This window comes from Nicotiana attenuata, unplaced genomic scaffold, assembly GCF_001879085.1.
Source record: "Nicotiana attenuata strain UT unplaced genomic scaffold, NIATTr2, whole genome shotgun sequence".
Taxonomy (NCBI): domain Eukaryota; kingdom Viridiplantae; phylum Streptophyta; class Magnoliopsida; order Solanales; family Solanaceae; genus Nicotiana; species Nicotiana attenuata.
The window spans coordinates 79,639-91,335 of record NW_017672208.1 but is presented as its reverse complement, the minus strand read 5'-3'; the positions used below and the strand labels follow the sequence as shown (position 1 = coordinate 91,335).

At 37.0% G+C, this 11,697-nt stretch overlaps 2 protein-coding genes across 2 annotated transcripts; one reads left to right on the top strand and one right to left on the bottom strand.

The window, feature by feature from the left end:
* The first annotated feature begins 5,752 nt into the window (after positions 1-5,752).
* On the top strand, positions 5,753-7,192 carry LOC109212324 (putative ankyrin repeat protein RF_0381). The gene has a single exon (XM_019375954.1). It carries the CDS (start codon positions 5,753-5,755, stop codon positions 7,190-7,192), a length of 1,440 nt encoding a protein of 479 aa, XP_019231499.1.
* Positions 7,193-9,404: 2,212 nt separating this feature from the next.
* Positions 9,405-10,847, bottom strand: LOC109212323 (putative ankyrin repeat protein RF_0381). Its single transcript, XM_019375953.1, has one exon. It carries the CDS (start codon positions 10,845-10,847, stop codon positions 9,405-9,407), a length of 1,443 nt encoding a protein of 480 aa, XP_019231498.1.
* Positions 10,848-11,697: the final 850 nt, after the last annotated feature.

Here is an 11,697-nt window from a genome sequence, read left to right as displayed (position 1 = left end):
ATCCTGTTTCTTTAAAGCTGAGAAAAATTTGAAACATTTTTCTGAAGACTTGGAAATGAATCTCCCCAGAGCTGCAATTCTTCTTGTTAGTCTTTGAACCTCTTTCTTGTTGGAAAGTATATCTAGAATTTCTTCAATGGCCTTAATCTGTGCAGGATTCACTTCAATTCCACGGTTAGAACAAGAAACCTAAAATTCCTGATGCCACTCCAAATGCACATTTTCTGGATTCAACTTCATATTATACTTTCGTAAAATTTGTAATGTGACAGATAAATGAGAGATGTGATCATGAGAATGCTGGGTTTTGACGAGCATATCGTCTATATATACCTCCATGGTTTTACCTAAATGTTCCTGGAACATTTTAGTGACCAACCTTTGATAGGTTGCTCCAGCATTTTTGAGACCAAAGGGCATTACTTTATAACAGTAAGTCCCCCTGTCTGTGATAAAAGAAGTTTTCTCTTCATCACTTGGATCCATTTTGATTTGGTTGTAACCTGAATATGCATCTAAAAAACTTAAAAGTTCATGCCCTGCAGTTGCATCAATTAACTGATCTATATGCGGTAAAGGGAAAGAGTCTTTTGGACAAGCTTTGTTAAGGTCTGTATAATCTACACAAACTCGCCACTTACCATTTTTCTTAGGTACTACAACTGTATTAGCTAACCAATTAGGATACTTTACCTCACGGATAGACCCAATTTTTAATAACTTTTGGACCTCATCTTGAATCACCTGGTTTTTGAAAGCTCCTTGCTTTCTTTTCTTTTGCTTTATTGGTGTGAATGATGGGTCTTCATTTAGTTTGTGAGTCATCACATCCGGTGGTATTCCTGTCATATCAGCATGGGACCAAGCAAAACAATCCACGTTAGCTTTCAGAAATTCAATTAACATACCTCGCATGTCGGAGCTTAGATTGGCTCCAACATAAACCTTCCGTTCAGGCCATTGCTCAAATAATATCACAGCTTCGAGTTCTTCAATTGTTGTTTTGATATTTTCATTCTCTTCAGGCTCTTGAATTGTGTCAGGTCTCGAGTCTACATCTGTCCGTCCTTGCTCAGCTGAGGTTTGACCTTCAACTGTTTCCTGTAATTGCTATTTTTCTTTATTTACGGTGCTCGTATCTGTTACAGCGTTAATACTCCTGGCTGTCTGCTGATCCCCACGAATTTGGCAAATCCCCCACGGTGACGGGAATTTAATAACTTGATGTAGAGTTGACGGGATAGCATCCATATCATGGATCCAAGGTCTCCCCATGATCATATTGTAAGCCATTTCCATATCTACTACCTGAAATTTAGTTTCTTTAACAACACCTGCAGCAAAAGTTGTTAGAATTACCTCTCCTTTTGTTACCACACTTGAATTGTCAAACCCGGACAAGGTATGCGCCTTCGGTATCATTTTGTCTTCAGCTTGCATTTCACGTAATACCCTTAGTAGTATAATATTTACGGAACTTCCTGGATCAATCAAAACTCGTTTTACATTAGTGTCGTGTACAAGTAAAGATATTACCAGTGCGTCGTTGTGGGGGGTCATCACTCCTTCAGTATCTGCATCATCGAAAGAAATACTTTCATTTTCTAAAACCTGCCGTACCCATTTCCCGTGTGTAATTGTTACTTTAGAAACCTTGTTGGAAGCCGTATATATTACACCATAAATATCTTCTCCCCCACTTATAACATTCACGGTTCTCTTGGGTGATGGGGGCTTTGGTGGCTCTTGCCTATTTTTCATATAGGCTTGCTTACCTTTCTCACTAAATTACTCAGTGAGATACCCTTGTTTCGATAGATGGTCCACTTCACTTTGTAAGAATCTACATTCTGAAGTCTTATGCTCGTGATCATTGTGGAATTCGCACCAATGATCTGGATTGCGCCTATTTGGATTTGACCGCATCTCTTTTGGCCACCGTACCTTGTCTCCCATGCTCCTTAAAACAGCTACGAGCTCGAAGGTAGTAACATTGAAATTATACCCACCGAATCTCGCTTTTAAACCTCTGTCATCATCTCGTGACTCTTGTCTGTTTCGATCATTTCTGAACTTTGATGAAGAACCAGTTTCCCTGTTCCTCGATTTTTGATCATATCGTTGATTATCCTCCTTTGACCGTGAGTCTTTTCTTGCAGGTCCCATATATGGATCGTATCTGTTTTTACCTGATCTTTTTTCGATTTCTGACCTCCTGGAATTGCTCCTTTCTTCATGATGAAACTGAGGTACGGTATCTTCCTCAATTCGCAACTTCGTACTGTACCTGTTATAAACGTCATTCCACGTGGTTGCAGGGAACTCTCGAAGGCTTTCTTTAAGTCTTCTCGTGGCTTCTGAACTTTTATCATTTAAGTTGCTTGCAAAAGCTATTGCAGCCCAATTATCAGGTACACAGGGTAAAGTCATCCTTTCACGTTGGAATCTATCAACAAAATCTCTGAGCAACTCTGAGTCCCCTTGTTTAATTTTGAAAATGTCTTCCATTCTTTTTTCAACCTTTTGAGCTCCCGAGTGCGCTTTAATAAAAGAATCTGCAAGCTCAGCAAAAGAGTTTATAGAATTTTCAGGTAAAAGAGAATACCAGGTTAATGCACCCTTGGTGAGTGTTTCTCCAAATTTTTTGACCAACACGGATTCAATTTCTTGCTTGGTCAAATCGTTGCCTTTTACACCTGTAGTAAATGCAGTTACGTGATCACGTGGGTCTGTTGTGCCATCATATTTCGAGATGTCAGGCATTTTGAACTTTTTAGGGATTGGAAGGAGAGCAGCACTTGGTTTCCAAGGTTGTTGCGAGTACTTATCCACATCCACTCCTTTGATCACAGGGGAAACTCCAGGGATTGCTCGATGCGCTCATTTTGTTCCTTAAGCTGTTTCTGCAAAGTTAGTACTAAATTTTGCAAATGAGAATTATTTGAATTACCTGGTTCTCCTTCCTGTGGTTCACTGGGGGTTCCTCCATTTCCAGAATTAACAAGGCTAGAACGAGGATTCTCTAATGTATTGTTATTAGGCGTAGGTATGGGTGGTGCAACAGGTAATCGACTAACTAGAGCTTGAAGAGATTTGCTAACCCGTGCATCAATTACTTTCTGTAAAGCATCATCTGCTCCTTCAAAATATTCAGATTGCTCTTGTTCAACAACACGAGATTCAGGAGTAGGAGTGCCTTCACGAGATTGACGTGGTGAATTTGAGGGGAAGGAACCACGTTAATGTTTTGTAAATCACCTTGATTTTGATGGATTTGATTTTCATGGTTTCCCAAGGTATTTTCACTGTTATTGTTGTTGTTGTTGTTTGACATGATGATAACAACAGATAAAATGTAACTAAAGAGAATAGATTATCAGATTTCCGGTAACGGAACCAATTTCTTTAACCAAAAAACTGAATATTTGATTAAAGCTAGAATTTAAGAGAGAAATCGGGTTACTGATAATCAAGAAATGAGAGACTTTGAGAACAACAATAAAGCAATGAATAAGTATATATTTCAGTATAATCGCAATGATATTTCGTGTCCTACAGATGTTGTGACTTTCTCCTTTTATAGTTAATTCTAAGAGAAAGTGTAATGTCTTTGTCTTAATGAGGCAATTACGAGCAATAAATGACATTAAAAGAAACGTTACTCAATCATTCTTATTAAATACAAATTCTCTAACGTATTTGGCATTTAATGTTGAATTTGGACTCTTTTACGCTATCAGATTCATGTCTTCAATTCCTTCTGATCTTCGAGCTTTAAATGACTCGAACAGGTACGAGTCTCGTTTCATCTGAATAATAGCTCGTGCCTTTAAGTATCTTCTCTCCCGCATCTGTTGTTGCTCGTGCCTTCTAACTAATTACCATGCTTTGACTATTTGACCGGTCCACGTGTCATGACACGTCATCTTCAATATTTAAATTCAGTTTTTTTCCCAATACAATTTACTCATACAATTTTTAAATTTCGGATACACCTATTGCAAACGAATTACTTAAACCGTTTGTGACATATTAAACTAAGGCCTTAAACTAACTTAAACCCATACACCTATAAGATATAATGTAACAGCTTTACAGATAAATTACAAGTTACAACTCAATTCTCCTTATAATTTGGTCAGTTAGTCGATGACTATTACAATTGTTTATAATGAAGTAAAATCGATTCTAGTTCAAATTTAGTTTGTGATATATTGAAAGTTAGTTAATGCTCCTACTTATTTTTTTGGTGACTCCCAAACTCAACTATTTGGCCTAATTAGTCCCGTTACTACTCTGCAATTAGATTTCATAATTTACTTTTACCTGTTTTTACTATTCAATGACTAAAAAGACTTGCTCCTGGTCCAAGTTTATTACCGATAGATCTTGTAAGTATCACTAAAGATTGTGGTGAAATAGATATTCATCTACCCTTAAGCATTAAATAGAGGTATCGGGTTCGAGCTATGGGCATGGGAAAAATCCTGGTAGGAGCTCTTCCTCTTTTAATGGATCTTACGCGACGCGAATTCGAATTAGTCAGGATCTCAATACGGGTATCAGGCACCGGATGAGAAATCAAAAAAAAATATATCTTGCAAGTCGATGTATTTTGGGGTTTAGCCTTAATTATTTGTAGGTTTAATTTCTCATATTTGTGTAGTTTTTAGTAACTTGATCACGAGTATGGAGTTGAGACTAGAAGACTAGGTGGAAAGTTAAATGTATGTTTCCCTTTTTTCGTGAAACTTTTTAGGATAATTTTCATTCAAATGAAGTGTCTTAAAATTGAATTGTGCGGAAAAAGGAAAAAATGGAGAAGGAGACTGAATCAAAGCATCAAGCAATGCTATGGAATTCGTCAAATAAGTGTGAATACAACTTTGCTTATCTTGGCCAAAATACCGAAAAAGGAACGAAAATGGGTTGCACCAGACCAAGAGAACTCTACTCTTAAGCTTTAATGCTTATAGTTGAATAAAATACAATTAAACATTAATTTGGGTCAAGAACTCTGACAGTAGACAAAAACAAAGACTTTTAATTAACTATACGATTTCCCCTTCCCAAGCTGCCTTTTTCATTTTGAGAACCATGGAATCCAAAATTCACTATATTGTCTTGTCTTTGACTATGAATGTGAATCGAGTGTTTTAGTCTTGAAACAACATTTGAAGTTTAACGACCCATTCAATTCAAAAATTTCACCTTTTCTTGCTGGAAAATGCATAGTACTTCCACTCTTAATCCCCATATTAACAATTGCTTGTACGTGTATTCTTCGATGCCACATCTAAAGAAAAAGAAAGTTCAAAGGGTAGTCTTTGGTCAAGGAACCATCAAATTAATGGAGTTGTTACAACAATCATAAAGTTAAGGAAATAGATGACGCAGGGCCAAAAAGTTGTCAGTATTTTAAACCTAAATATTGAGATATGCTCATTCTTCCTATGTCTCTATTTACAAAGTGACAGTGACACCATCCTCCCCTCCACCATAACCACCTAAAACAAACGAAATATTCGAATCTAGCTGTAGATTATATAGTACTCCTGCTTGTTTAAAAGTATATTTGTATCATTCAGATGCAAACAATGTAACATATATAAAATAACATTACATTGCCATCAGGCATTTGGCAATTCATATTTCCCTAATCATTCACCATTTATGTCACTCTATTAGAGCTTTCAAACCAATATACACACACCATTCTTCTCAGTTTGTCAAAATTAAAAGAAAACCAGCAATGGACAGACTTGTTAAGCCTGATTTGGAGGAACTCCAACTCTGCTTTATCAAAGGGCAAAAGTCTTCTGCAACTTTTAAGTTAACCAATCTCATGCACACCATGTCTGTAGCCATTTGTCTCTCTACCACAAAACCTTCTGTTTTCTCCTTCTCACATCCCTTTTCTATTATTCCTCCCCTCTCCACTGCTTCCTTCACTCTTCTATTGACCATTTCTTGTGATCAGCCTCCTCTTTCTACGCCTTTGGACACCGTTATTGTTAAGTCGTCTATGCTTCCCACAGGTAAAGCCAGTCAAGATGATCTTCGCCGTCTCTTCTCAAGAACTGGACCACATATATTCAAAGATGCCAAGATTCCCATCTCTCTTGTTGGTCCACAAGTTGTGGAGTTTCTTCTTTCACCTAATTCTTCAGTTTCCTCCAACACTTCATTTGATGTCACTTTACTTCTCCCAAAAGCCCTGTCCTTCTGTAGTGGATGTCAGCTTGATTCATTGCTTAAATATGCTGCCAAGAATGGAAATTCTTACTGTATTTCTGCTTTAATTGAAGCTGGTGCTGATGTAAATAGAAGGGACTCAGATGGGATATCTGCTATGTCACTGGCTGTGAAATCTGGAAATCTTGATTCTATTCAGGTTCTGATTGAGTCCGGTTATACTATTGAAAACTCTGTTGATAGATTTCTGCATGATGCAGCATCCACGGACCGCGTGGACTTGATGGAGATTCTTTGTTTGGGTTATGCTGATATAGATTTGAACTCAATTGATTCACAAGGTAGATCAGCCATTCACATAGCAGCAATACATGGGCATGTTGAAGTGCTTCAGTTTCTTGTTTCAGTAGGGAGTGATCCAGATATGTTAGACTCTCAAGGGTGGACCCCTTTGCATTTTGCTGTTAACCAAGGCCATGTTGAAGCAGTTGACTTCTTACTAAATCATTCTAATTTTGCAAAATATGCTGTAACAAAACAAGGGAAGACTGCCTATGAGCTTGCTATAGATAAGGGCCACTCCGAGTTGTATGATATTTTACAATTGGGAGACACTTTGCAGAAGGCTGCAGGAAAAGGGGATGTTATTAATATCAAGAAATGTATCGCTGAAGGGGCGAACGTGAATGGAAGAGATCAAAATGGTTGGACTGCTTTGCACAGAGCAGCTTTTAAGGGTAGAATTGAAGGGGTAAAGGTATTAGTAAAGCATGGAGCTAAGCTTGATGTTGTTGATGATTGTGGATACAGGCCGCGTCGTCTTGCTATTGAGGCTGGACAAAAGGATGTGGCTATGTATTTAGTTGCTCAAGGTGCTAAGGCTAATTTGAAGAGCTTTAAAGATAAAGGACTGGTTTCTTGTGATTTGGACTATGTCAAGAACCAACCTTCACATGTACTTACAACTTCGTATCATGCAAAGCATGAAAGAGCTTAATTCATATTTTGTAAAGGCTGTTATATATTTTTTGGCTAATCCAAAAGTTTTGTAGACTTCTTGCAATTATGTTCCGTTTCTGTAAAATTTAGAAAAAAGTTTTTTTCGACTTCTGCCACTCAAAAATCTTGAATTCTTCTCTTGTCGATCAAAATAAGAAAGGCCATAGTATCATTATTGATTGAATGAAAGGATATTAGTCCTGAATATATTTATTTTCAATGTCAGTGTTTGGTTTTATTAGAAGCTGAGAAAATACTCAGGCCTGGAGCTCCAGTTATTTCTTCTTTTTCCTCATTTCAATATTTGAATCCATCTGCCCGCACAGCATTTGGAATACCAATTCGAGGACATACTATGGAAATAAATCTTAGAATGCAGAATGAATTTATACACGAATTTGCAGGAAAACTACAGTAGTATTTAACGAATTCTGCATTTTGACTGATTTCTTGGAATCCTAAACATGTTCTCTGAGAGAAGAAATTGATCATTTCGTGACTTCTATGTAAAACATAGGGCAATTACTAAGTGGAGTTTACCAGCACATTGGTAGTCTATGTTCCTAAAAATAGTTTGTTTTCCAAACTATCTTCACAAGTAGAGAAGAGATACAGACCTTTAGGCAGAGAAAGGTCGGAGTCATCAAAACAAAACCAAAATGGCCTAATAAATTAAGAAACAACTAGTTGTGGATGACAACACTATTAAACTGAACACCTGGTAATAATACATTAGTTTGACATTCCAGGGATGATAATGATTTTGAAGTTACAAGTTTTGGTTAACCAAAAATCATCTGGTATAAAGGAATTTACTATTAGACAAAGACAATCATTTTTCATGGAAGCAGATAACTCATGTTTTCAGACCTGTGGATTTTCAATATCAAATGGTGTCGGATTCAAAGGGTTCTGTGCCATCCCATTATAATAGAGCTTTTCTGGAAAAGGCGTCGCTCCTTTAATCAACATTAACATCACAATCTGACTAATATTTTTCCCTTGTAAAAGATAAGGGGAATCAAGAATCAACAAGACGTAGGCTGAACCTAAAAAGTGGTCTTTTGTCTCCTTCAACTGCAATGACTATAGTTGTATGAGCTGTTAAGATCAACTCGACATGTTTAATAGTACAAGTCTAATTTCAAAATTTGTGCTGCTTCTAATTGGGCATGATCAGAGTTGTTCACTGTGAAGCAATACAATCTTTGGTCCTCAAAAAAGTGGCCTTTTGACTTGTCCACCCTCAATTGTTAGTGTCAGCAGCTGTATGCCTTTCAAGATTCCCACTTCTTCAGTATCATCATCCTCATCATCCCTGGAATGACAACATAAAGTAATACGTAGTACTACATGTTCTAGTGTCATCCACAAGTAGGGGGCAGAGCTAGAAGCCTGGCTACGGGTACTGTCTAACCCAATAGCTTTTGCTCAAAAAGTCTATTTGTATTAAAAAATTCATTGAGTATGTATAATTATTAAAGTTATAATCCAATTATTAGCACTTGAAGTTGTCGTTTTAAAATTCAAAACTTATATAGTTGAAATCTTGGCTCCGCTTCTGTGACCACAAGTAGTTTAAGGCTTTAAGCAAAGGCAAGCCAAGTTTGACAGGTTGAATAACTTCTGTTCAATACAATTGTTTTTTGTCACCTTATTTCTTAAATTTAAAAGGCATTTTGTTTGTGTTGTGATGAAGCAAGCCTTCTTGACATATAGTTAGCACAATACTTCTTAAAAGGGAGAGTTTGGATTTCCTACAACTCAATTAGATCTTTTGAATTTTAACAATTTTATTGTTAACCCTTGTGTACATAGACATCCTGCATTTTGATCCAATAGTATGGTCTTAGTTGGTATTCTCCAATAGTTTACAGGCAGTCTCAGATATTGAAATGGCTAAAAGTTGAAATAAGTCGATATCGTATCATCTCAGCTTCTAATTATCAGAAACATAATCAAGCAATGCCACTGAAAATCAAACTATGACAACATTCTAATTCTCATTCTCATATTTACAAGAGACGAATTCAAGATCTTTGAGAGCCAAAGTCCCAAAAAATTGTATTTTACAACAACAGAACATAGTTGCTTCAAGATCCTAGTATTTCAAGGCAATTCAGATTAGAAGCTGCAGAGAAAACACAAAAGGAGTTTACAAGGCTTCTGATTAGTCAAAAAGATTTACAACAGTCTCTTCACAATTTGAATTAAGATCTTTCACGCTTTACATGATACAAAGTTGTAGTATGTACATGTGAAGGGTGGTTCTTGACATAGTCCAAATCACAAGAAACCAGTCCTTTATCTTTAATGCTCTTCAAATTAGCCTTAGCACCTTGAGCAACTAAATACATAGCCACATCCTTTTGTCCAGCCTCAGTAGCAAGACGAAGCGGCGTGTATCCACAATCATCAACAACATCAAGCTTAGCTCCATGCTTTACTAATACCTTTACCCCTTCAATTCTACCCTTAAAAGCTGCTCTGTGCAAAGCAGTCCAACCATTTTGATCTCTTCCATTCACGTTCGCCCCTTCAGCGATACATTTCTTGATATTAATAACATCCCCTTTTCCTGCAGCCTTCTGCAAAGTGTCTCCCAATTGTAAAATATCATACAACTCGGAGTGGCCCTTATCTATAGCAAGCTCATAGGCAGTCTTCCCTTGTTTTGTTACAGCATATTTTGCAAAATTAGAATGATTTAGTAAGAAGTCAACTGCTTCAACATGGCCTTGGTTAACAGCAAAATGCAAAGGGGTCCACCCTTGAGAGTCTAACATATCTGGATCACTCCCTACTGAAACAAGAAACTGAAGCACTTCAACATGCCCATGTATTGCTGCTATGTGAATGGCTGATCTACCTTGTGAATCAATTGAGTTCAAATCTATATCAGCATAACCCAAACAAAGAATCTCCATCAAGTCCACGCGGTCCATAGCAGCTGCATCATGCAGAAACCTATCAACAGAATTGTCAACAGTATAACCAGACACAATAAGAACCTGAACAGAATCAAGATTTCCAGATTTCACAGCCAGTGACATAACTGAATTCCCATCTGAGTCCCTTCTATTTACATCAGCTCCAGCCTCAATCAGAGCTGAAATACAGTGGGAATTTCCATTCTTGGCAGCAGATTTAAGCAACGAATCAAGCTGACAGCCATCACACAAAGACAGTGCTTTTGGGAGAAGTAAACTGACGTCCAATAAAGTGTTGGATGAAACAGAAGAATTAGGTGAAAGAAGAAACTCCACAACTAGTGGACCAACAAGGGAGATGGGAATCTTAGTATCTCTGAATATATGTCGTCCAGTTCTGGAGAAGAGACGGCGAAGATCATCTTGAGTTGCTTTACCGGTAGGAAGCATAGATGACTTAGCTGTAACGGTGTCCAAAGGCGTAGAAAGAGGAGGCTGATCACAAGAATTAGTCAAGAAAAGAGTGAAGGAAGCAGTGGAGAGGGGAGGAATAATAGAAAAGGGATGTGAGAAGTAGAAAACAGAAGGTCTTGTGGTAGAGAGACAAACAGCTACAGACATGGTGTGCATGAGACTGGTTAACTTAAAAGTTGCTGAAGACTTCTGCCCTCTGATGAAGCAGAGTTTGAGCTCCTCCATATCAGGCTTAATAAGTCTGTCCATGCTTTGTTTCTTTTCAAACTGATGAGAAGAATGGTGTATATGGCGTTGCAAACTCTCATAGAGTGAAATATGAATTGCCAAAATGGATGATGGCGATGTGATGTGTTGTTATTTTTTGGTATTTGAGTATTTTATGTTACATTGTTTTCATCTGAATGACACCAATACAATTTTTAAACGAGTACGAGTAAAATATTATAGTATGGTATAAACTACAGCTAAATTTGAATATTGAGTTTATTTAAGGTGATTGTTGAGGAGAGTAGGATGGTGTCATTGTCACTTTGGAATCAGAGGCACAGGAAGAATTAGCATACTTAATTTAACTTTAAAATATTGACAAGTGCTTGGCCCTTGCGTCATCCCAAGTTGGATCAGTAGCAACAGGTTTCAATTCTTCTAATGGATTAACTACTCCATTGTTATAGGATCTTTGACCAGGCATGCCCTTTGTAGACGTGGCGTCAACGAACTTACATATATGTACACTTAATTTGGGCATACGTAGGATTTATACTGAGGTTACGAAGAAATTATTTTATTTTGATAATGATGATGATATGAGTTGAGCTAATATTTATATCGCTGACCCTAACTTGTTTGAGATTGAAGCTTAATTATTGTTGTTGTAATGTTAATTCTTTTATGGATTTCCAATTTTTTTAGGATGATTGCATTGGTAGACATAATATTAATCTAGCTATATGTATGTTGAAGGGGTATATTTGCTAATTCAAATTTTCATTTTAATTTTATGTTTTCTAGTCACATTATTCAACACAAATTAAATCGAGAGAATTAATCGAATTGGACAAAACATATTTGGTTTGGTGAACATTTACTTATTTAT